The sequence below is a fragment of the Sebastes umbrosus genome, chromosome 17, assembly GCF_015220745.1.
Source record: "Sebastes umbrosus isolate fSebUmb1 chromosome 17, fSebUmb1.pri, whole genome shotgun sequence".
NCBI lineage: Eukaryota > Metazoa > Chordata > Actinopteri > Perciformes > Sebastidae > Sebastes > Sebastes umbrosus.
In genome coordinates this window covers 8,715,083-8,741,529 of record NC_051285.1, presented here as the reverse complement: position 1 = coordinate 8,741,529, position 26,447 = coordinate 8,715,083, and the positions used below count along the sequence as shown (strand labels likewise).

Here is a 26,447-nt window from a genome sequence, read left to right as displayed (position 1 = left end):
TGCACACAACGGCAAAAGTGCCATCGGTTACAGTAATCTTCCTGTTCCTGGGAAAAGCAGCACAACACTAAAAATGTAGGCTGCAGTGCACATGTTTTTTTTCATTCACACAGATATATCCCTACCTCCATCCTCAGCCTCCAGGATTCCTTGGAGGTATTTGAAGGAGCCGGACTGTTTGGGAGCTGAGACGGGCTCCTCGTTGTCCTGCAGCATCTTGTAGACGTCTGAGTGTGGGTCAAAACCGTTACGACCCCCAGGGGACTGTGTGGGAGGCTCTGGGCTGAAGGAGACAAGGGAGGAAGGATACAGTATTATTGTACTGCAATCTACTTAATAAGGATTAGGACAGGTGGCAAGAAACATCAATTTCTTTTAGGAATCAGTAAAGACAACAAAGGAGCTAAGGTTCTTTCTGGTATCAAATATGGCCGCTGTATTTTTAGTCTTTTATCAGGTGGTGTCCTGATGTGATGTTTGAGCAAGGAAGGAACGAAATGAGCTGAAGTAGCCTAAACAAAAAGATAAAAGCAGATGACAGTTGCTAGACCACCAAAGGAAGAAAAGAAAACTTAACAAGCTGAGACAGCAGAGAGGGAGGGAGAAACAGAGGTGTACACGTTACAGTCTACATGTGATTCCACGGGCATGAAGTCTTAATCACAACAGCTCTGCGCTATGGATCTGCATGCTCATTCATCCGTCAAGTTTCCCCAAAGCTAACAGGATGGATCACGTTCATCTGATACACTCCAACGGTCGGACCTCTGGGAGATGAGCAGGGCTGTTGACAGCCGTGCTCAAATCCTGACACACTTAACTGCATGTTTGTCTCCAGACTCGTTTCCAGGAGTCTGAAGGAAGCGCTTCACTGCAGTCTGAATGTGTGTAAGTGTGTGTGTGTGTGTGTGTGTGTGTGTGTGTGTGTGTGTGTGTTTGTGTGTGTGTGTGTGTGTGTGTGTGTGTGTGTGTGTGTGTGTGTGTGTGTGTGTGTGTGTGTGCGTGTGTGCATGTGTGTGAGAAAGAGAGAGAGAGAGAGAGAGAGAGAGAGAGAGAGAGAGAGAGAAAGCCTGAGCTGGTGAAACTGCGACTGAGTGAGAGACGAGGAAGAAAGAAAGATGGAGAAATTGTGTAATGAATGAATTAGGGAAAGTGACTGAACGCTACTGCATAGATAAGGTTCACTGTTATCCGTTTTCAAAGAAGAAAATATGTGGATTATAAAAAATTACTATTAGTAGAATTGAGTTTGAGGGGAGATGTATGGGTCCAACAACACACGGCTTTCATCCAGGGGACCGCTGTTCATGTCCCGTGCGTTAAGTTTCACTTTCACTTTACAATCAGCTGATCGTTCATGTCCCGCGTTCACAACGTCAAGTAACATTTTCACTTTACAAACGCAGTCATTTTAGGCACCAACCATGATGTTTTTCCAAAACTTAAACTATCTGGGTTTGTTGTCTAAACCTAAGCAAGAGATTTTGTTTAATTCACAACATTACGCACGTGTTTACTGCGAGTGAAAAGGGACGCCGAGGGGTCTGAGAAAGCGTCAGTATACGATGAGTTGAAGTTTTTACTAATCCGTATGAACACGTACATTTCCTGATTTTCTTATAGACTAATCTGAGAATCCTGTCAAAACTGTAAATTGTAGTGGGACTTAGCACTCATTTGTTTTATATTTTTACACTCTGATCACCTCACCTGTGTGTGGCGCTGAGGCTGAGGCCCCCCATCTTGGTTGGCAGAGATCTGTCTCCATTGCTGCCGTTGTGATAAAGTCCTGCTGGGTTGTTGTACTGAGCGTGCCCGGTTCCGTTCCCGTATCCGTAGCTGTGGCCGTTGTTGGGTCTGGAGTGTCCGTTGTTCAGGTGAGTGGGCTGGGGAGCCTGCGGAGACTGGAGACCCTGGGGGGACTGGGGAACCTTGGGGGACTGGGGAACCTTGGGGGACTGGGGAACCTGCTGGTACTGGGGAGACTGCTGGTACATGGGAGACTGCTGGTACTGGGGAGACTGCGGGTACTGGGGTTCAGGGGTGTACGAAGGTTTGCGACTGGAACTGCCATATCCGCTGGTGATGGGACGGAAATTCTACAAAGGAAGAAAAAAAAAAAAAAACATTTAAAAAACTTAAAAAAAGCTAAAGAAAACATCACAAGATATCCGCCGTTAATAGAATGGAAATTATGTAAAACCAGACAAACAAATAAGAAATCATTAATAATGTTAAGAGGAAGAAAAAAGGAGTAATGGGTCCATTACAGAATGCACCATCATGTTTTGGTTCAGGAAATGAGGGTAAAAAGAGAAAACAAGCCCAATGGTGCCCTGAGTTTAAAACCACAATTCTTCAAAGGCGAAAACAGTGGTTGTTCCTAAATGAGGCTTTGCAGCGGTGAGGTCTGAGAGAAAAGCTTTTTTTTTTCCATTTCATTTCTGCTGTTCCCTCTTTAATAGCGAGGCTTATAAAGAAGGAGCTTGCGTTAGATTTCCTGCAGATGTTTCTGTCAAAACAAATTAACTTGTGTGGTGTAAATATTGAAACAAAAGTTTTGTTTTTTTCCACTGGCTGCTGCTTCTTCTTCTTCGGATTGAAGCGTTTATAGAAGCTGACAGAGCTGAGACACTGTAAAAGATTAAATTATTATCTTTTTTGATGTGTTGGAGCAGACTTTCTACATTCTTCTGCCACACAGATGCGCTGCTGGACTAATGCAGGACAGATGCGCAGACACCTACACTCGCACCACTGTATATTTATGCTGAGGTCAACGCCCTCTTCATGCATAAACTCCGCAGTGACTTCACCGAGCCTCTCAGTGTTTACCACAGCTATCAGCACACTTCAGCGATAACGCTCACTGCCAGCCCGGCTCGTCCGCCTCAGAAACTGAACGTTACAGATAAAGTTTTATTGCGTGGCTCGCAATGATGTCACCACTTCTGATAGTGTTTTAAGTGCTTTGAATTTCCAAGATAGCCAGTAGTTTTGAAAGACCAAACAGGGCTGCACATTATCATAACTTCAGACTATAAACATTCTAGCTGAATTAAAGTGACTTGTTTACAAGTTGAGTAATGCGGCAGGATGGGAAACAGTCCAAGTGATGAGCCACTGGTATGAGCGTGCGTGCATGTGTGTGTGTGACTGTATGTGTTTAAAGTGTCTTAGCCACAGGAGGTGGAGGTTCACAGCTTCTCCAGACAGGACCCCTGTCATTTCAACAGATGGGTCTGCTGGATGTCATCCTGTCCTGGACCACACACACATGCACACATGTACTGACACGCACACAAACACGCAGGTCTAATGTAATCAGCACTTCTCAGTCCTCCTCTCATCTACACCAACATGCCCACAACTTGGAAAAGCAGCTCTGTCATTGCCCTGCCTCCTGTAGTTAAGACGGACGACTTTGGAGAAATTTAGAACCACCTCGTCCTACTCTCCCCAAAAACCTCGGACAGTGAAGACGGATAAATCCAGGATCCGAATGCTAGCAGATAGCCATTCATGGTTAAAGTTCGGAGAAGCAGGCAGGGGCAGTCGGTGCTCGTCTCCCGGAGCCAAACCCAGTTTGGGCAGGATGTCAGAAACACCCAACTCTCTGCGGCTCCCTCTCCAAGTGAACCAGACACTCTGAAGCCTGGTGCTCACCACAGGGCCAAACCAGATTCTTCTCCATATCTTTAGCCCTATTTGCACAGATGGTGGACCTCATGTGATTTTCCCTCAACCTCCATGTTTTGTGAATATGGACGGAATAACAACATTTGATAAAATCCCTGATAGTTTCTTTGATATCACTGGGCATTTACTGATTTAGCAATGCAGGAATATTACATTGACAATGCCTTCAAAACGTCCTGTAGATTTCCAGCAGATTACACTGTTTTCAGGCTATTGAATAGGCGTTATCAGTCGCTATAAGCACCATAGATGTGGTTCAATAGGGGCCTGCTACACCCACTAGAAGGTTTTATCATTACTCACATGGTAGACCACCAAAAGAAGGTATAAAAGAACGTGACAGCGACCTCTAGCGACCGTAGTAATTATGACAGGAGCAAAAGCGGAAGTCAGGCGCTGTAGTAGATGTGGGTGGCGGTCGGGGACCGTGAACAGGACACAGTACACAGGGTTTTAACCCACGAGGTCGGAGTTGGCATCCAATGTGAAACCAACAACGTGTAGTTGTCTTTATGTGTGAGATAGTTATTTTAAGCTAAAACACGAGATTTTCCCTAAACTTAATAAAGTGGCTTTGTTTGCCTAAACCTAAAGAAGTTGTAGTTTTGTTACCTAAACCTAAAGGAGTTGTAGTTTTGTTGCCTAAACCTAAAGAAGTTGTAGTTTTGTTTCCTAAACCTAAAGAAGTTGTAATTTTGTTGCCTAAACCTGAAGAAGTTGTAGTTTTGTTGCCCAAACCTAAAGAAGTTGTAGTTTTGTTTCCTAAACCTAAAGAAGTTGTAATTTTGTTGCCTAAACCTGAAGAAGTTGTAGTTTTGTTGCCTAAACCTGAAGAAGTTGTAGTTTTGTTGCCCAAACCTAAAGAAGTTGTAGTTTTGTTGCCTAAACCTGAAGAAGTTGTAGTTTTTTTTCCTAAACCTGAAGAAGTTGTAGTTTTGTTGCCGAAACCTAAAGAAGTTGTAGTTTTGTTGCCTAAACCTGAAGAAGTTGTAGTTTTGTTTCCTAACCCTTTTGAAAGGTAGTTATTTTAAGCTAAAACACGATATTTTCCCTAAACGAAATGTTTTTGTTTGCGTTCAAAACGTAACATTTCATTCAGTTTTAGAACGTGTTGCTTTTAAGTTTCGCTTTCACTTTTACAGCATAGTAGGCCTCTATTGACCCACATCTATGGTGCTTATAGCGACCGATAACGACTATTTAATGGCCTTATAACAGTCAAATCTGCAGCCATTCCACTGTGGCAAAATGCATCCTCTAGAGGAAAAAGATCTCGGGAGATTAAAATCTTCTGATTAATAATATTGATATATTACTGATAAGGTCTAACTCCTTCTATCCACACTGTGGTAGAGTGAAAGTTCAACTGGAGACGTGGCCCTGGTGCTGGATTAGACACACAGTGGTACTTTAATGATTATCTCACTACTTTCTGTACCACCCTACTGCCCAAAACATCTCCACCCTTCCTTTAAAATAACATTTCTGAATGCATTTCCTCAGGAAGAGATAATGGAGGGATGAATTTGAATGTTTTGCTGGCTGCTTTCTTTAAAGTGCTCTTTTGAACCTCGCTATCTTTTATTTCACAGCTCGATCCATCTTACGTCTTTCATTTCCTGAGCTGGAAGGGTTTGCAGAACAAAAGTTCTTCAGAACAAATCACTGTCCTAACACCCCTTTTTAATGAGAATTCATTATTCGGTTCTCATATTCACACGATCTGCAGATATCAATCAGTACCTTAACTGTATGACTGTCAGGCGAGCTTATTCATGTCTGCGTTCGGAGAATAAAGGAGGCAAGAAAGAGGAAAATCCCTGAGTGTATTATGTTACACGCTCCTGCAGTGGCATGACAGTAAAGACATTACACTTATGACTCCTAATCTGTACAAACAGAAACATGCAAAGGAGGACAGGTAGTCGCACGCTAACATATGGAGATAAAAGGACAGGAAAAACATTCCTGTCTTGCTTTATTGACCGGAGGGGAAATTGACCTGACGAAGTACATTTTATTGCAGCAGCCCCAAATCACAAATTAGTCACATATGGACTCAAAAATCGCACAACATCCTACTTTATATCCTTACTAGGGCTGTCAAAGTTAACGCTATAATAACACCTTAACAAATTTCTTTAACGCATTAATGCACCTTGCGATTTTTAGGTTGTAACAGGCTCAGTTTTAAAGCTAAAGTGAAGATCCTGGTGTCGTATGAAACTAAGGAATCCATTGGTACCAACCAAGTCAGTCATAGTCAAGTCAGCACACTGACACACTGACAGCTGTTGTTGCCTTTTAGGCTTCAATTTGCCATGTTATGATTTGAGCATATATTTTTTTTAATGATTTCCAATAATAACTACATACATTTGCATAAAGCAAGCATATTTCTCCACTCCAATGTTGATAAGAGTATTAAATACTTGACAAATCTCCCTTTAAGGTACATTTTGAACAGATAAAAAATGTGTGATTGATTTGCCATTAATCGTGATTCAATATTTTAATAAGTTGACAGCCCTAATCCTTACGCAAGGAAAAACTGTACAGAAAAAAACCCTTTAACAGGAAAAAAAAATGGAGAGCCCAGAGGAAAAGTTATGTATGTGCATACCTGGAAGGCTAATAAAAAAAAAAACTTGTGTTTAGATATATTTCCCTGTTGTCAGCAGCAAGTACATGTGCACCCATTCTCACCCTCACACTCCGGCCTGACACGGTGCGACTCCTTCTGTTTCAGCTGAACCGAACCCCCCTTCCCCAACCTTTCCTTTTGTCTCCTTTTTCTCGTAACACTCTCTGGCCTCGCATGCCTGTTGCAAAGATATTTGCTTTGGGTGGTTGGCAGATTTATAAGGCAGCACATCTGGTGCATGCCTTGTAAAAATGCCAGTTTGGTAACATTCAGGACCTGTAAGTGCTTTCAAGTTGCCTCTAAAGGTATGGAGGCTTGGTTTCCTTTTATCACAAGAAAATCAGCTGTAAGCCAAGTGTCTCCTTAAAAAGATTTATTCTACCCTTTCACGTCTGGACTACATATAGGTTTAATGTAGATTTTGTCCGAAGGTGACAGTCGCGTTAATCTGGTGAAAGCCTTATCACCCTAATTCCCGTGGAAATCTTATCTTGTTTTCCCAATGTAGTCAAAACAGTTTAAAGTTAATATGAGCAGCTTCGGTTTTATCTCCAACTCAACATAACAAGACTGTTGAAAAAGGCCATCTGTGAGATCATCTATTTCCTAATTTCTCTCCCTCTTGAGCATCGCTACTCTTTCATTTTCTCCCAAGTCTTGACTGCATTCCTTCTGGCTCGGAGGAGGAGAAACTTCGAAAGAAGTGTGGGGGAAAAAGACAAGAAAGGAAGGCGATCCAAACGCAGTAACTATTTATGAGAACCAGTGTTGTCTACTTCTATGTGCTGCCATCTGATTTCACTGACCTGTTTTACAATGGTAACCAAGCGTGGCTAATGGTTCAGGACGACCGGATGCCAGAGAAGGAAAGAAAGACACAAAGAAAGTTTTTCTTTTGCATGCATGTGAATTTACCTCTGCATAGGCTCTCATAAACTGCATTATGTTTAACTGAGGTGCATTCAGGCCAAGAGACACCAAATTCATCCATTCATCAACCTGACTAAAAGTTACCCTGATTAATAAGGGCTTGAATGGGAAGAGACTGCAGCTCTGGTACCTCCGTCCACAACCACAGTTTGCTCAGGGAGAGGAAGACAGACGAGAAGAGGAGGAGGAGGAGGGGGTGAGGAGGAGAAAAAGGTGGAGGACCTTAATTGAAATCATATGCCTGTCTTTAACTGAGGACCGAGACCTCGGCCTGCCTGCCTCACTAAACACACATACATACAAATTCATGATAACACACACATGCACCCCCCTTCATTCTATCCTGCCTCCTGCATGGTTTAATCCCCCTGGACCTTCGAAATTAAGCTTTTCACATGGCGCTCTGCACCACTAACCAAACACAAACCAGCCCTTTATGGCTCCCCGGGCCTGGCCCTGGGTGCCTCTCTGGGAGGACAGACAGACGGGCTAGAGAGGAGGTATAGCAGAGAGCCGGAGAGGTGGAGGGGGGGAGAAAGACCGGAAAATAATAGAGTTTTTAGGGTTTCTGGCTGTGAGCCTGTCTGAGAGGGAAGAAACGCTCCATGGAAGATGGCTGGAGCATTAGAATCCATTTAAAATGGGATGCATTTGATCAATTTCCTCTATTAAATAAAGCTATTAAAAAGCTTTTACTTCCATAAGTCACCACTGGGTTGAATTAAATTCTTTATGATGCAGCCAATTATAGCATTACAATACAGCCTGAATGTTTCAGGTAGGGCTGTCCTCAACCAAAGACATTCTTAGTCGACTAACACTCATACAGTTTTGTTGACTAATCGATTAGTTGATTTAAATTGTATTACATTCGTCATATACTGTACATACAGGTACATACATGACCTCTGCATTGAACCCATCGTAAGTATTTTTAGGAGCAGTGAGCTGCTGTGAAGCGCGTGGGGAGTAAATTGGGCTTCAGTGTCTTGCTCAAGGACACTTCGACATGCAGACAGTACGACCCGCTCTACCCACTAAGCTCGACAGATCTATTTGTGAACTGAGTTTCTCCACAAAGAATCACACAAAAACACCACTTTAAATCACATCTTGTGTTCACCAGAGAAGTGCTCAGAAGTTTCTAGGGTATAAGTAATTTGGCATGAAAGAAGCATAAAGACACATATAATCAACTTAGGAATTTTGGTCGACTAATCTACTAAGAGGAGGCAGCCCTAATTTAAAGTTTTGATAAAATGATTAAAGTTTGGGTTAGTTAATTGTCAGTTATGAAGCAGCTGTGCTGTGTCTCAATTCGTGTACTTCTGTGCGTTCAAACTGAGAAGTATGGCAAAATGCAGCGCACTCTAAGTACCCGGATGTTGTACTCGTAATGGTCAAAACGCTGAGTGTGGAACGCTGGACACTTCTCACCCTCAACGGACGCCAACCTATTACAAAGTTGTGAAAATGGCGGGCGAGGAAGCTGCATCAGTTGCGATTGAAATGACGAACACCGAACTATACAACTTTAAGTTATACATGTGTTGTTTTTTTTAACGAAGCACCATACTGTAGTCGGATGGAAGCCATTATTGGGTTAATTTATCTGTCTGAATTGAATTACTGGTGATACGGCGTGATTTCCATGGCCGACTATCACCAATGGATCTACCGTGCTTCCGGTGAGTCGTGTGCAATTTGAGACAACACTACACTTTGAAAATGTATGCACTACGCAAGTAAGTACATAGTGTGCACAGTGTACATGGAAGTGTACTAACGAAAGTATCCAAATTGAGACACAGCTACAGTTTTTTCACAAGACATATTAGTACCTTAGACTCCCGTCTCATAACTGTTTAAAAACTTGTCTTGTGTCTTTTTGTGTCTTTTATGGAGCAGTTTATACTCTAACAGAGGAAGGTTGAATAAAAGTGGTTGGTGCAAAATTCAGTAGAAAGACCAGAGAAAGACGGTTATTCTAAATCTTCTAAATGTGAATTCTTACCCCCGTAGAGAGTGCTCTCAATGACCCCGTCCACTCCCCAGCACGCTGACAGCCAAGCAGAGCAGGGAGGGCTCCATTAGGAAAACCCAAAGGCTGATTTGGACATTTCAGGGGATTACTGGCTGATTACTGAACACAAACAACCAAATAAGTGGGGTCAGAGGTCTGTGATCTAAAAGGCCTGCTGTGTGAATGAATGCGGAGCTGCAAAAAAGACTTCCCAGCAATGCTAAACTGGATTCCCTGGCAGGGGATTAAGTAGCAGTGGACCCAGTAAACATATTTTGGCAACTTATGAGAAGACTCTAAACCCTTTAATGGCCCCATATTGTTTCGTATTCAGGGTCTTTTATGGTTTATCCAGTCTTTGCACGAAATCCTGACTATTCATCATTCCTCAGCGTAAATGTGCATCTTTGACGAATTAAGTTTACAACCCTCGAAGCCTATCAAGTTTTCAACTTGTAACTATTTTATGTTTTTTAGAAGGCAAATCATTCTTAATGCCAGATATTGGGAAGCCACTGTCCTGTTATATTCATGAAACACATTTGTATCATGCACACATTTTTTTGTAAAAGTTCAATTCCAAGCAGTGAAGGAATTATGGTCGCAAGGACTCCGTCTGTCAGCTCCTATTAATGTTAGCCCGGAGAATTCGCCGGCAGCTGCCAGCTCCTGGAAGCCTCGGTGACGTGTGATCCAGACCTCTCAGCTTCCGCATTGTGAGGCCTCATTCTTTCCACAAGGCCACGGTGCTCGGCCACAACAGCTATCACTTTAATAATAGGGGAGAGTCGCCATGAATGGCATTCTGATATCACTTGCCAAAAAACGACTGATTGGCTTTAACGCTGACCAATGGGCCATTCCCACCTACTTGAAGCTGCCACTGTGTAATTCAAGTGGAGGAATTTTGAAAACCTGACATGTCAGTAACTGCTGGTATCGCTTTACTTGTGCATAAAACTGATCCAAGAGTAGGAGCGACAGATGCACAATGAGATTTTACAAGGCAGAGAGGCATTTTTTTCTCTAAAACTGTCTTTCTCATTGGAAAAAGGTTCAGATTGAAGATATGACGAGAGTTGGTTTTTGCATGAGATTATGTTTCAGCGGCATAGATGCTAAAGCCACGAGACATTATTCCATCAGACGTCTCGTAAAACCTGATGTAATTTCCATCTTGAAGTGATAATTTGCTTATTTTACCACTAACACTTTAAGACCGCTGATGAAAATATCAGATGAACGATGTGGATCAGATGAGGTCAAACCTGTCACAGCAAAGAGAGTGATCGTTGTGGGATTCTGAAAACGCATTCAGCCATCCGGTCATCTAGGGGGCATTTGGCCTCTTTTTGTCCCAAAGAGAAGCGGTGGATCACGTTGCGGTTCAAATAATCAAAGATTTGTTGTCACCGACTATGTAGTTTCCATTTTTTTGAGCATAACATCATTGTTCAAATGCAAATGAGTGCACACATCAGTTATGGCAAGGTGGATGAGAAAAACAGGTGATTGTGATTGAGCAAAACTGACACAAAATACAACTTATTTCACTGAAGTTCAACTGCAGGATTTTATCACAGGTTTCCCAAATATTAATCAGTATACCCAAGGGGGAATTGTTTTTTTCAGCTTCCAAAGATGGGCATGACAGAAAAAGTTTGAGAACCAATGCTGTACAGAAGTAACCTGACCCGCCAGATGGTTTGTTACACAGAACCATCTGAGAAGCCTTCATTGGAAACTGTTTGGAAAAGAGCAGGCACTTTCAAAAAATACTTGGCGGGCAATTGGATGAACCATCTGTCAATCAAACTCTTGCCAAAGCTGGTCGGGAGAAGAGCGGAAAGATCTTTTCCATCGAGGAAAGCCTTCAGTGCCGTCCTTGGTTCTTCTTTCAATTAAGAAATACTTTCCAGTTCTGATATAACTGATGCTATTGCAGCATATACGCTAACCTCTTCAGGACCCGCCTTTATTGTTTTGAACTAACCGTCAACCCTCCATGTCATCACACACTCCTAAACCATGCCTGTAGCTCATCACAAGACACTGATGGACCGTGCACTGGCTTGCCGGACACAAACACATTACTTGAAGCGTGATTTTCGCGTGAGATGTGATCTTGAGCCATTGCAAGAATCCAGCTGCCGTGCAAGTAGACCATGCATTCCAGTCTCCAATGAGGGGATCTTTGATGTAAAAAGCTCCTGATTTGGTCCTTGATCAGATTCAGTACACTTCTTTTAGCTTGCTATTGCCTTAACATCCTCTCTCTCAAATGCACCCTATCATTTTGCATGATATTTGGAAGCTATGTGAAGCATCTGATTACAACTCATTCGTCTTCCCAGAACTACACGGTGGAGCTTAGATTAAAATTTGGTTGTCAAACCTACATGTGCACTTGCTGTTTTACTTACTGTATGACACCTCATCATTATCTCATCCCTGCCACCCGTCGTTATCAAACTATTTATATTTCAGGAAGCTGTGTGCGACATCGAGTAGTCTGCTAAAGACATGAGCACAGTTCTTTGGAAACACATCACACAGTTCCACCGAATTCCCCCAAACTAATTAAAGAAACACCCAAGAGGCCGCTGCTAAAACAGTCACATCAACCGTATCGGGTCATACACTTACTTATATCCAACAATACAACATTTCCTCATCGACTTTTATGAGAGTCTCCTGTGTTCCCAAGGTGAAAGGAAACACCTCATAGCTTCCATGTGTCACTTCCCGCTCAGTTCCCACAAGCAAGACTGGAATTTCCAACATAGCCAGTTGGTCAAGAACAAGGAGTCCCATAAATAAAAACGGGAATGTTAAATACAGAATGCCGTCATTGGATTCGTAACTATTCGGGAGCAGTTTATTGGTCTCAAGCGGTAGAGAAAATATTGCAATATTCTTAGTTAATGGAGTCAATCTGCCGAGTAAAAACACCAATGAATGCCTGAGTAAGCCAGAAAAATGTGTGGTCATTTTCCAGAGGAATTGTTTTCTTTATACACGATCTGAAGTGTCCGGGTGTGCCTCAGTTCTCACCCTGCTAGCCAAAGTGTACCGCTTTAGTAACAGTCCTAATGTTGCATGTCACATCACACATAGCCGTAGGTATCACAGACACGTTGCTTCAAATCTTTCCCAGCACAATCAAAAATGATGTTGTCGTCCTGATCCAGCGATTTGATTCAGTTAATATTTGCTCATTGCTGTCCAAACTGGCTCATCATCGGAGCAACTGTGGGCCAACAGTATCACATAGTTCGGATTTGGTTCAAACTGTGTTATAGAGGCGCCGGTGCATATATTGTTTCCATTCAGGAACAATCGGCATTGTTGTGTGTCTGAGAAGAGAAAGAAAGAGAGAGCCTTGGTCTTTTATGTGACCCCAGGGAACGGATGTTTCCTCTTTTCATGCTCAGAGGAATCCACCTGAGCGTGACGATAAAGTGGCCCTGACTTGGCGGTTACGAGCCGTCCAGGTTCGCTTCATTAAAAGAGACGCCAGGGAACATTTTTAGGCTTCGGTGAGGGAGAGAGGAAGGACTGGATAAGATGTTACAGAGATACGGAGAGAGGTAAAGGGGATAGAGACAGACAGATTTGCTCCTCTCATATTACTGTGTTTGAATAAACAGTTGCTGCTGATAGTTCCTCTCTCACACAGGTTTAGTATTTCATCTAACATATGGCAATGCATTATACAGCCACGGATAAAAAATGTTATTTACAGTATTGCTTTAGGTCAGCTTGTTTTTATGTATGTTTGATGATGTTTATCCTGACATGTTTTATCATGTTTTAACTGTAAACTTAATCTTTGTTTGACATGTCCTGTTATTAGCGCAAGTTAATGCGTTAATAACTTGTTAACACAAATTAATTGTAACGCCATTTCTTTAACGCATTAACGCACCTTGCGATTTTTAGGTTGTAGCGGGCCCAGTTTTAAGGCTAGTGAAGATACTGGCATCATATGACACTAGAAGATAGATAGATATTGGTATCATATGACACTGGCAGCTGTTGATGCCTGTTGGGCTTGAGTTTGCCATGTTTGAGCATATTTTTAATGTTAAATGCTAAATATAAAATTACATTTTCATAAAGCAAGCACATTTGTCCACTCCCATGTTGATAAGAGTATTAAATACTTGACAGATCTCCCTTTAAGGTACATTTTGAACAGATAAAACTTTGATTAATTTGCGATTAACTGCGATTTAACTATGGACAATCACACGGGTAAATATTTAATATCGATTGACAGCCCTACCTTATACTATTTTACTGGTCACCTGACAGCCAATCAGAAACAAGTAACTCCTATGGCCATGGTACAAAGTACACTAAAATACTTTGCAGCACAACACATCAACACAACTGGTAATTTCAGAATAAAAGTCCCCTGGGAAGCTGCTGATATCCTTAATGTCAGAGAGAGAAATCATCCGATGAGAATTCTGATCCCATGACCACAAACAGCCCGGATGGATTACATACGCTAAAAAGCTTCTTTCACTTTCGTCTCTGCCACAGACAACAATACTTTCCTGTAAGGCATCAAAAACTCCCATTGATGAGTGAACATATAGATTTCACTTCAGCTCTTTGTGTGTCTATTCCACCCTTTTTTTAGACAAGGAGACCCTGCCACAGCGAGGGCTGAGAGATATATCAGTCCCGACTTCACAGCTACCACAATACAATACTTGATGAATGGACACTCGCATGTCTGAGCCACAATATGCTCATTGTCTGTCTGTTTCAGTCACACAGTCACAGCATATGTGCATGCACACACACCTCCTATTCTCTCTGTGCTCAGAAACCTGTTGGCTTGCCAGCACTGGAAAACTTGGAAAAGATCATCTGCTAGAGTTCATCATGCCTTGAATGTCTGTTTGGCAGCTCGTACGACTGGAGAACAATCAAGATACTATTTCAAAACCATTCCAGTGAACAGTGGGATGCATTATCTCATTTATAATCATGTGAATGATAGTGTACATGCAATTTAGGGATCAAGTGTTGTTGCCTGTTGCCATGGATTCTGTTTATGATATAAACAGAGTGAGAAGACTTGGGTCTCACACCCAGAGAACTGCACTTTTAAGTTATGACCCCAGATGTGGATTAGCCTCTCATGTGGCTGACGTGGTAGGTAGCAAAGGATCCTGATCCAAAGCATTAGATTTCAAAGTACAAACCAAGTTTAACAGAAATCCAACGAGAGAAATGTGCTGCTGAGTCATAGTCATAGTTAAGTCAAAAATTTAGCTGACGTTTCATCCAGAGTGAACTCAACACTGACTGATCTGATTGGATTTAAAGGGTCTTTAAATAATCTTTATCATGGTCACATGAACTACATTATGGACTAAATATTGTCTATCAGAAGTTTTCCTTACAAAATATTATTACTGACCTTCTAAAACCACTTCAGATCAAAGCCTATAGAATTGCGAGGAGCTATTTCAGGTGCCCCTGGTTCTGGAAGTAAAAATCCCCATTCACTTTCCCATAGACGATATTATGCGCAAATTGGAGCACTTCCATGGCTCGGATGGGCATGAAACTCTCCCGGTTGAATCATCAGAACAACAGATTAACAATTGCGTTAGAAATGTCGGGTTCTTTGAGAAAAAGTCAAAAGGTAAAATTGTTTGGGGAGAAGTTAACTACAACTCCCATGGTGCATTTCTGCAAGAATCATCTCATCTCTATCTTAAAACTCTGCCACAATTTTGGATGAAATCAGCAACTACGGCGCTGTATTTTATTCACAACTTTATTGACAATTTTTGAAATTTGCTGTCGCTCTGATTTGCTTGTTCTCCATAGCAATGCTGGCTAAGGCTCATGGGTATTGTAGTATTTAGACACATCCGCCATACCAAACTGATGAACAACACAAGGGCTGTGTTCAAAATCGCATAGTTTTTCTTTTTACTTTTAGTATATACTGCAGCTGCCCTTACACAGTATGTACTGTTGCATGCAGTATGCATACTACTTTGTCAACATTGCGCCTTGAACTTTGACCTTCTTGTTCATATATCTGCTGCACAGAGGATTGTGGTTCAGAATAGCCAGAAAAGCATGCAGGCTTGCATACTGAACAATGTGATCAGATGTACATCCTGGTATTTTTGACATACTGCATTTGGCATGCTATGTATTGGGACAAACTACATCTTTTTCTGGCCTACTAAATAGTATGGTAGTATGGGTACTGGAACGTACGGATGGTTTCTCAGAAACAGAGTTGAAATAATTAAAACTGGCGGTCGTAACATAAACCTATAAGATCATTACATTATCCAGGAGAGTCACATGTTCCTATTTTAAGTAACTCTAAGAATACGAGTTACATAAACATTTTTAAATGGGAATATTTTTTGGAACCAGCAACTTCCACTAAGGAAGAGACAGACAATCATATTAAATGGCGGTCTATGAGCCAACCAAAGACTTCACCAGCTAACTTCACCCATTAGTTCTTTCCTTCATTTGTGGTGTGGTGAGTAATTTGAAGTCTATTTTTTCAGCCAACACCTGACTGAAATCCGAACACTGAAACTCTGTGTTGGCAGTAGGAAAAATTCAAGCAGATCAGTTCTGACAGCTTCCCAGTGGGTGTGAATTTAAATCCAAAGAAAAACCCCTTGTTGCTTGTGCTTCGGGTAAATCCAGAGTAAACAGTGGTTACCTGTGAGTCAGGCTCCATGTAAGGGCTCGTCTTGCCATCTTCACTAACTGTTGGCGACCACACTCTGTCTCCTGAGCCCGACCTGAAAGACAATACCCATGAGAGGAAGAGAGTCAGATAAATCTTGCGCCATCGAACACCCAGGTGTTGAAGCATGCAGTTGTATGACTTTTTTTTTCTTTGCTGACAGGTTTTCCACAGAAGATCCAGTGTATAAAGTGTAATTATTTCTGAGTGGGAATGACTGAAAAAAAAAAGTGAAAGCAAAGACAGTATTCCCTTAAATCCTCTTAGAATTACTGTAAAGTGGGAAAGATGACGAATTGAGCGTCACACGATATCCCTCTAACTGCTGTCCCCTTTATGTGCCAAAACTATCACATAGCTGCAGTTAACAAATCATATACTGGTGGCTTTGTATGTGTATGCATGTATGTGTAGTTTGTACATTTGGCAGGTATTCACATTAGGAAAGCTACGTTCCGGCCTCCTCCCACTGGTACGAAGATAAAGTCATCATCACATCATAACTCCACCGTATGAACTATCCAGTTTTTGGGCCATGGATTTTTCTAAAGTAGTGATAACTGAATTACTGGTATCTGAGGCTTCACCCACTCCTGCTCAGATTACCAGTAATTGACTCCAGTTGCATTTCCTTACAAAAAAAATGCATGGCTTTGGCAGCAATGATAAACTACATTATTTACAGCAGGGGTTCTCAAAGCTTTTGGGCCCAGGGAGCCCTTATCAGGGAGAACGTTTTCCAAGGAGCCCCTCTTCATAACACAAATTACGCATAATGCTTACTACCATTTGCACTCTTAGATGCCACATATATGCATTCTAAAACTCTTCAACCAAATACTCCAGACGTGTTTCATAGTGATAGACGGAAACACATTTCAGTTAGAATCATGTTAAAATCAGATTAGATAATCCTTTATTAGTCCAGCGGGGAAATTTGCAATGTTATTGAATATTAATACCACTGATATACTTTTAAACAGAGTATGATTTTATTCCAATTGCATTTGGACTCAGCTTGAAAGCATTTTACAGCCTACATTTCAAGTAATTGATCTTAAAAGCTTTCAGAAAATGAACAGTAGCAAGACTGGCATACATGTAATCCTAATAAATCCAGATATTTAAACTCACCACTTTAAAGCTGATTTACAGTAAGAGCTTCAATTTAAAAAAAATAACGATTTTACTTCTATTTCTCCTAGCCCAAAGCTAACCTGGGTACAAAATATGCTTGTTTTATTGACACAAATGGTCCCCCATATGTAGATATGCACTTTTTAATGATACTGCACAATTTTATAATTTAAAGTAAATTATTCTGCGGACTCCCTGACAGAGTGCCACGTACCCCACTTTGAGAATCACTGATTTACAGCACCGCAGAATGGGCCTACTGTGCACGAACATCATTTCTTTCCAGAGAATTAAAGGCTTCGGCGAAATTAATGGAGTGCAACTTATTTCTCAGGCTGATAAAACATTGTTATTAGTCTCAAACGGCATCCCTCAACGGTCCACTTGCATTCCTCTTTCGCTTTCAAGTTACGTGTTGAAGTGGTGGCAGTTTGCACGACATATCAAACAAAAAAAAGATCTGAGGGGGATTCTTTGGTCTTTCAGGTTGGGGAGGTTTTTGTTGCCATGGCGTTGGCTGTTCACTGGGAAGGCATCCAACTTCCAAAAGGGTAACACCAGGACATCATGCAGGGTAACTAGGGGGTGTCTTTGTGCAAGTGCTTCTCTCCACTCATCTTCCCTCTAATCTTTCACACCTCCATCCACAGAGAAAACCATTAACTCTGGCTGACGTCTAAAGAGGTGAGGTCATCCGGCTGCAGCTGGCACGGCGTTGGCTGGTTGAGCTGAGGCAACGCTCCAGATATGAACTACGGAGGTGTTGCTATCAAGGGCGCTCTTATGAGGCGGCGAGTGTCTGGTGGACTGCGTAGGATGACACCCCCCCTCCTCCGTCAGAAAGCCTTCATGTTGTCAGATTGTTTGGTCACGATGGTTACCGCACAAACAGCCTATTGAAACGAGTTAAAGTTCAAGTCTGAAGTGGCCTATTTGAAATGACATTTTGGACATTTAGCATACGTCCATAATAATGGGAGATGTGAACGGCGAGGCGTGAGTGGAAACTGTGAGAGGCAGACCAGCTTGGGATTTACAGAAGTACACTGCTGCACTCATTATACTGTAGGTCAGTCTGAAGAGGGATGTCAGTTATGTCCTTGAAATTTAAAATATACTCCACTTGAGACATGAGTGTTTGAACTCCTGGCTGTTATTTCAGTTATTAAGCTTAGATGTAGAAGCACAGCAGACAGAAACAATCTGCTGCACACCAGTTTAGTCAGGGACAATGAACTGTAATGTTATTTCCTGTTTGCCACTTTAGTGCGTCCTCCAGTATTGAGTCAGTCTGCGACAGATCAGGATCCTGCTGTTGCTCCACATTCATCAACCTGTTCTATTCTCGACCTCTTCTTTCTCTAATCATTTTACTTTCCCATTTCCTCGGTCTGTTTTTCTGCCTGATCCTTGGTAAAAAAAATCTAGTCCGAGCAGTAAAACTCCCTCCTAGCCTGGAAATACCTTTGATGATATATTAACCAGATCATCTAGTTGCAGACTGAGTGGTTTTATCTCGTCTTTACTTCCACCTCCTTTGTCTAGCCGCTACGCAAGGGGGTTCTCCGAGAGAACAGATCTGTGCTCTTTCTTAATACAGATTCGCAATGATAAATAGGACGGGGGTGAATAGTTCCAGGCTCATTCTTTAAGTGTCGTCTTTGATTTTCGCCCACCAGCTCCCCATTCTGCTCTTAACTGTATACATCAATGTCAAACACGATTGGATGCAGACAAATGGAAGGAAAAGTGAAAGAAAAAAGGAAAACTCATTTGTGAAATTTAGACCCATGTGTTCTCATTTTGGTAAAAACTTTTTTTTTTTTTTTTTAAAATAGCCACATAAGGAACTTTAAAAATCACATAATAGGCCCCAAAAGTACTTTTAGAATTATAAAAGGAAAGCGCAAGGAAAAGAAAAACATAAGCCACACTGAATACGAATAGGTAAAAGACAAAAAGATAAAAGTAAGGGGTTAAAAATGAAAGAAACAGAAGGTCTCAGGTCATCACGACGACTTTCCTATCCTTTCCTTTGGTCATATTTTCCCTTGCTTGACTGACCTCCCCCTGCCAGGTTTAATTTCCTGATTGGGGAAATCTGGTTTTTGGAGCGGTGGATGAGTTTACTTTGGCTGCACAGGATCTCCATGTTCGAGGAGGAGCATGGGACAGGCGGCTGAAAAAAACCAAGTGCCCTCAAATTAAGATGCGGCTGATCGCGGAACATTTCAGGGTTCACCGAAGAGTCTTGCCTCGTTGCCTCGCTCTGTCAAACCCATCAGAAAAAAAGGACGGTTTCAGCCTGATCATACATCAGAGACCACTGGAGCAGCTCCTCTGTTATTTTGTAACGTGAGAAGATTTGAAATGTGTTCTCCTCGGGGAGTGAAGGCAGAAAATCACCTTTTAAAGAGGAGCCATGAGGGTCTCATCTGCTGACCTGAAGGGGGGTCACTTAGGAGAGATCTGCATCTGGGTGATGACAAGATCAATGCAAGAGAGCAAAAGGGAGGGAGGTTTGTGGTCTCCCCCCATCCTCCCTTTCTGCAACGCAGCCTCTCAAACTCCATTGATGTTGCATTTATAACCACCACAAAAAAGAGACCTTGGGAGAGCGTGAGAGGAATGATGCGATGAGGGAGGAGAAGGCAGCGGTGCGGGTGTGAGTTGGGTCCGTTGGAGGTTTTCTTTTTATCCTGGTCCCAGCTGGAGTCCTGTGTTCCTCTGGTCCCATGCAGCCTCGTGCATAATTCCTCAGTTGTGAGTCACAGGTCCTCGAGTCAAAGCGAGGCAGCAGGGGCCAATCCTCCAGCGGTCCCACTCTGTCTTTTCTCTGCCTGTTTTCTGTGATTCCTCCTGAATCCCTGTGCCCTGATTTTACTCTCCAGATCACGAGCAGATTTGCATTTCCCACGCATGCATTACACATCAACTAAACCTCTCATCCTAGCCTAACTCCTCACTACTGCAGGTCTAACCTTACAGGCTGCTCTCATACCCCGTTCGTAGATACCTACGAAAAGTAATGCACTGTAATCCGTGTATGTCCCACAAATGTAATTTGTGTGTAATCATGTAATCGTGAACCAGGAAATATAAAGAGTGGCGAACGCTACGTAGGGAGGAGGTCGGGATGATAACGGACGTACTTAAGTTACGCCACTTCTGGAGTTATTTTAAGCCAAACCACGACCTTTTCCTAAACCTAACTAAGTAGTTTTGTTGCCTAATCCTAACCAAGTCGATCTACGAAGGAAAACGAACAAAAAAGGAGGAATAACTTTTTCGTATAACATCATACAAACCGTTGTCAGAATACGTTGAACCTTAACACACCTAAAATTAATACTGAGACCTTGATCCAAATCCTAACCTACTGTGAAAAAGGTCCTTTAAACAAGCAATAACTGCTTGTACCCTCATCAGTACATTATATTTCTACTGTGTGACACAACAACCTTCAAAGGTAGCTTTTGATCAGACCATCTAGATGGGCGGATAAAGCTCAAGGAAGCCATTCCCATCTTTGGACTGAGACAAGGGTTTTGGTCTCATGCAACCACTTGCTGTCACTCTACCAACTTTTTACACTTTACTACTCAGCCAGTTTCAGTCACTGATGAAGACTGTGAGATGCAGTTAAAAGTTCTGAAAAAGCTAGTAAGTGAACCGTTGGACCTATTTGATATTTTGATCGACCACTCTTTTGTTATATTTATTATTATATTTATTTGATTTGATTTACTGTACATCATTCCTTCCAGGTTTCTAAAAGTTCAGTTCACCAAAATCACAAAAAAAAAAGTTTTATTACGTGTATAGTGGTTAACCAGATAGTTTTGTTTTTATGTGCGAAGGTTTATGGGAATATCTACTTCTTCTTCTTCTGTGGCCCCAATACAGTGGATGTGAATCTATATACATTATGAGTAGATAATAAAAGTTCCAATGTAAACTCTTTAAAGTGAGGTCTGTGAATGTATTCATACTAACCAGGACTTTGTTTCTGAAAGCCGCTGTTTCTCTAAATGTCATTTTTTCACAAATCCAACGCTATTCACTCTCATTGTATCGGTGTATAGAAGCAAACAATCCCAGAGCAAACAAAACTGAAACTATAAGTATGTTTAAATGTATGTTTTGGGGTTATTTTGGGTGAACTGACCCTTTAAACTGTAAACCATCTGCAGCAAAAGCTTCGTTCCAGCCGAGACCTAAATCCTAAATTTTCTTTTCAACAGTAAGTCAAATTGAGACGAGAGCAGCAGGGTGTCCTTACTTCACAAGCATTCAAGAACAAGACACACAGTCAGAGTAACACACACATACACAGCTCAGCTATCATGAGTCATTTCTCAGCACATTTAACTTGCCACCCCAGCAGGACTCTTTCCGAACAGCCTGACCAGCGGTGGAAACACATCCAAACCACCGTCATCTGTCTCTCAGGCCTCTGCGACCACATGGCCTTCGCCTATGAGCTCTGGCAGAAGGAGGGAAACTGCAGGGAGGTGAAGGCAGGTTGGAAGAGAGGGCGATGAAGAGGAGATATAAAAAGAAGGAGTCGAGTGGGAATTAGGTTTGGATAGGGAAGATGGCAGAATGCTACAGGGACGATGAAGAGGTCAAAGGAAGAGGAGGAGAAAATAGAGGAGAGAGGTTTTCCTCCACAGCTGGTTCATATATTCAAAGACTGTTTAGGTCTGAGGATATAAAAGCCAAGCAAAGCAGACATGACACACTCCAATACGGGTTTTGTGTGTCTTGTCCAGGTCCTCTGACATTACAGTGAACTTGGACAGCGTGCGTGGCGGGGGTGGCCGCCATTTTTCCCTCCTCAACGAGACGACACAGCATCACTGATGCCAGGAACTAACAGAAACTCGCGAGGGTGTTTCACCTCACAGCGGAGCGTTGACAGGCCTGCATCAGCAGGGAGGCCTGATGGAAAATGGAAAGCTGTGGTAAAAGCGGTGACCTAAGAGCAGCTCTTTTTCTGCTTCCTTGTCCTCGTCTTGCTTTCCTTATTTTGTCTTTCGTTCTCAATTCACTTGCTTCCTTTATTCTCTCATCTTTTTCCTCACTTAAGCGCTGTGACTATAAACTATAAATCCACCCAAGAACATTATTGGTAATGTACTATACGTTCCATTTCTGCATCAATTTTCTTCTTGTGTGGTATATAGTTGGGTGATAAATGAATGGAATAAATGACAGTAATCATAATGCATGAAGATGCTCACTGAATGGTTTGAGGAGTATTAAAGTGATGTGAACCATTTGCTATGGCCTTCAGATTTCAGATCTCAACACAACTGAACACCAATGACAGATGAGTTTAAGACAGCGCTCCCCACCATCATCATCATGGGAATAACAGCTGAGGGAATATCTTTTGGAAGAATGGTGGTCATCCCTCCAGTTAGGGCTGGGGGATATAGCCAAAGTCTTCTATCACAATATAGGTCTTTTAATATCTCGATAACGATACTGTATATATTATGATATAGCATGTTTTCTGGTAATTTTTGTATACTTCTGTGTGAATTAAATACTTGAAAATGAAAAGTACTGAGTATTTTTTGTCATTTTAAGAACTTGAGTGCAAAATGAACATAACAGTTTTAAGTGAAATCATAGAGAAAAAATAAATAAATATGGGCCTAGCCTATATTGCGATAGAAACGATATAGAAAATATATACATGTTGATATCGTTTTGACAATATATATCGTCATATTGCCCAGCCCTACCTCCAGTTATTGTTGGAGAACTTTACATTAGTTTTTTTTTTTTTTTTTTAAATTGACCTGATGACGACGCTAGATGAAAAGTCACCAGGAGGATCACCAAAGTTACAACAATTCATCCTGAGGAGGACAGAAATGTCTGCCAAATTTCACGTAAATGTATCCAATAGTTGTCAAGATATGTCACTCAAAACCACAAATGTCAACCTCATGGTGGCGCTAGATGGAATGGTCAGGGGATCACCAAAGTCAGTAAGAATCATTGTCTGGGAATCCTGTATGTCTGTCGAAAATTTGGTGATAATCCATCCAAGAATTGTTAAGATATTTGTACCAGTGGTGGACAGACCAAGTGACACTCCCATTCAAAGAGCCATGCCATTAGAATAGATAAAACTAGCTCAACTATTTACAACAAATGTTACATTTTAGTGCAATAGCTTATAGAAATATACAGAAAATATCATATCAAACTCTAAGAGTATGTACTGTAGTCTCCATACCCTCATTTACCCCGGATATAATGCAACTACAAGATGTGTTTTGATTAAGTATATGACATAAAACTCAATTGAATGTAGGTAGCTCAGACTAATTTTCCTTGGGTTACTGAATGACATTTTTGGAACTATTACTGTCTGTAGTAAAAATTAGACAAGACAATTAATCACAAATTCTGGGAGGCAAAGGCTAATGATATCTAAAATATATGAGCATTTGAAGGTTTGTATTTTCCTTTAACGACAGCATTCTTTGAGGGAAAAACAACTATAGCTGCCGGCCCAAATTTTCATGAAGCTTCTTTATTTGTTACTCAGCTTTCACAAGCTTCCCGGGGCTCTTCAGAATGCTCCGTAATAGAAATTATGAAAGACGGGGGTTATAAAAGTAATAAATGCGGAGACTTTACAAAGCAGCATTCTTGTGTTATACAAGACCTCAAGCTCAGATGCATCCAGTGTACTGTAATTTTGGTTCGCAGCAGACGTGTAGACTCATATATTTGTCCATCGGCAGCAACACAAAATTACAGGTCTCCTGTTTCTGCCTCTGTGACTCCGGGACTGTTTGGAGTATTTTATGGCGCAGTCTTTTAATGAGGGCTGAGAACTGGGTTCCTCTCAAATATTATTTTCTAGTGTGTCAGCGTGAGTTCTTTGAGTCACTCCCAATTTTTTTCTCTTTTCTTTTGACTCCAGAATCAGTGGTTGCAATTAAATAATCCTCAGTTATTCCTGGAGCCCGCAACTGAGGAGTAGGCCTGTCGCAATTATTACATAATCGCCTGATTGCGGTTGTTTGAGCTGACCGCGATCATTTTGCATAATCGTCAGATTCCACAATCGAGGGAATTTAAAGTCCAAGGTTACAAATGTGGCAACAAATAGAAAGTGAATTAGGTGGATGTCACAGGAACTGATACTTTAGTACCAAGTCAATGCCAAAATTCTGAAAATGTGACAGTACTTGTTTTAAAAAATGAGTCCTGTCGTCCCGGGGATGCTAGAAAATGTGTTTGGGACGCAGTAAACTCACTATCAACATGTCCAGGGCGTCCAGGGTTGATATTACTACATTGCGAACAACAAATCTGAAGTGTCTGTCTGAGCATTTTACAACTTTACAATTAATTGTCAACTAAAATGCATGACTGTGACAGCCCTACTGAGGAGTGTTACCAATAAACTCTACATCCTATATTTCACATCTCCTTCAGTAAATAACATATTTTACATACAAACATGACATCCCCATTGTCTGGATAATTAATAACACAGGGCTTGGACTTCATTCACCAACCACAGACAATGTGATTTCTGAGAGAACCGTTTCCAGGCCTGCCCAACAGTTGTTATTTATTGTGCCTTTTTATATTTATGTATTTTACTATTTGCATTTTATTGAAGTGGTTAATTAGTATAGCAGCCAAAACACTGACCTATTTTATCTGTTGATGAAGTTTGAGCCCATGAATGTGGCTCTATTTTGTTTGTCTGCTCCATCATAGTGACCGTTGCTGTTTATTATCACAACTTCCTGTGCAGCAGTTTTCCTGGGAAAAAGCTACCTCACACCTAATGTTTAGGACACCAAATGTAACGCTTTAATCCCCTGGAACAATGGTATGAGACTTAACACATACCCAGCCTTGATTTATATTTTGACTTGGAAGAGTGTGTGGGAAAGTCTCGTCCCTTCATCTCCTTTTTCCATAACGTCCAGCAGGAATATTTAAGCATTATTTCAAAACTTGTGGTGATGCATGTCCTCTATCTCAGGGAGAGGAACTCAACTCTGAGCTTCACGGACTACCTTTACAGGCACAGAGTATTCCAATTTTTGCCCTTATTCTAAAAAAGACAATATAAGCTGTTTATATGGCTAATGAAAATTAATATTCCACAAACCTGTTGATATCCAAGTCTCTCATAATGTTTAAAAGTAGATGTGTTTCTCCTTCTGACCTGAAATGTGGGCTTTTCTTTTGGACATAAGCTGCCAATAAACAAGGCAAGAGTCTGTGTGTCGCAAACTGCCAGTAAGTAAGGCCAAATTCAGGATATCCAAACAGAATATGCTGTTTACATGACCCGTATCAAATTCAGAATATTGTTATATTGAATAACAGTGGAATACTGGTGAGCATTCAAACGCAGTCACTGTGTTGTCTGTGTAATTGATTTTCCAGCAATGCACCCCGCAGAAAATGTTGTCTGTAAAACATCATTGGAGGCCCATGTGGATTTCTCACTTGGTCTGTCTGATTCACCGCTCCTCTACTTGGCTTCAACTTCCCTCTCTCTGTCTTAGTCTCTGTCTACAATTGTTGTTCTTTCTCTTTTTATATTTTATATTTAACACTCTTATTTGTCTGCTGTCCTAAACATTCATATCCATATTTTTAATTCTCTTTTTTTTTTTCTTAAGCTTGAACCCCTGTTGCTCTGTCTTCCCTGCCCTTCACCAGCAGTTCATTTCAGCGCTGTGCTCTGGAGCCAAAGGTGAATGCCTGACCGTCCTCCTGTCCAGCAGCAGGGCAGTTCAGACTGTAATTATTCAAGCAATATACTGCGGAAAGGTCACATACCAGCAGCTTGCCTTGTTCTGCCTCTGCTGTGTTGCTATCTTGTCAGTTTAAATGGAAAATTAAGGGGGTTGATGAACAGCATGACTATGTTTACTTGTGGTTATGATTTAGTCCTAAAGTCACCGAATTTGAACTGATTTTGGTCAAGATCCGAAGGTTTCCACAAACAATATGTTGACCTAAAACTGCATGGAAAATGTGTGAAAAATGATGCACAAGAAGTCTTTGATTGTCCACTTCGGTGTAGCCATAAAAACGTCATCTTAAGTTTGAATATGTCAGTCAGTATAAATGTGAGAGAGCTCCAATGAAGTGAAGAATTCATGTGAAGCTAAACATCAACTAATGGATCCATCACTCTGAAGTGCTCCTGCTTTTTATCACACTAAATTACTTTCTCCAACAACTTTGACTACTTAAAG

General features: G+C 41.4%; 1 protein-coding gene across 1 annotated transcript in view; it reads right to left on the bottom strand.

The window, feature by feature from the left end:
- Positions 1-26,447, bottom strand: part of pdlim4 (PDZ and LIM domain 4) — a 52,116-nt gene that overhangs the window by 12,657 nt on the left and 13,012 nt on the right. Inside the window, exons 3-5 of the mRNA XM_037748590.1 lie at positions 16,021-16,102; positions 1,711-2,099; positions 126-283 (exon numbers count right to left, since the gene is read on the bottom strand). Of these exons, the coding sequence (XP_037604518.1) occupies positions 126-283; positions 1,711-2,099; positions 16,021-16,102 (629 nt within the window). The remainder of the gene's footprint in view (positions 1-125; positions 284-1,710; positions 2,100-16,020; positions 16,103-26,447) is intronic.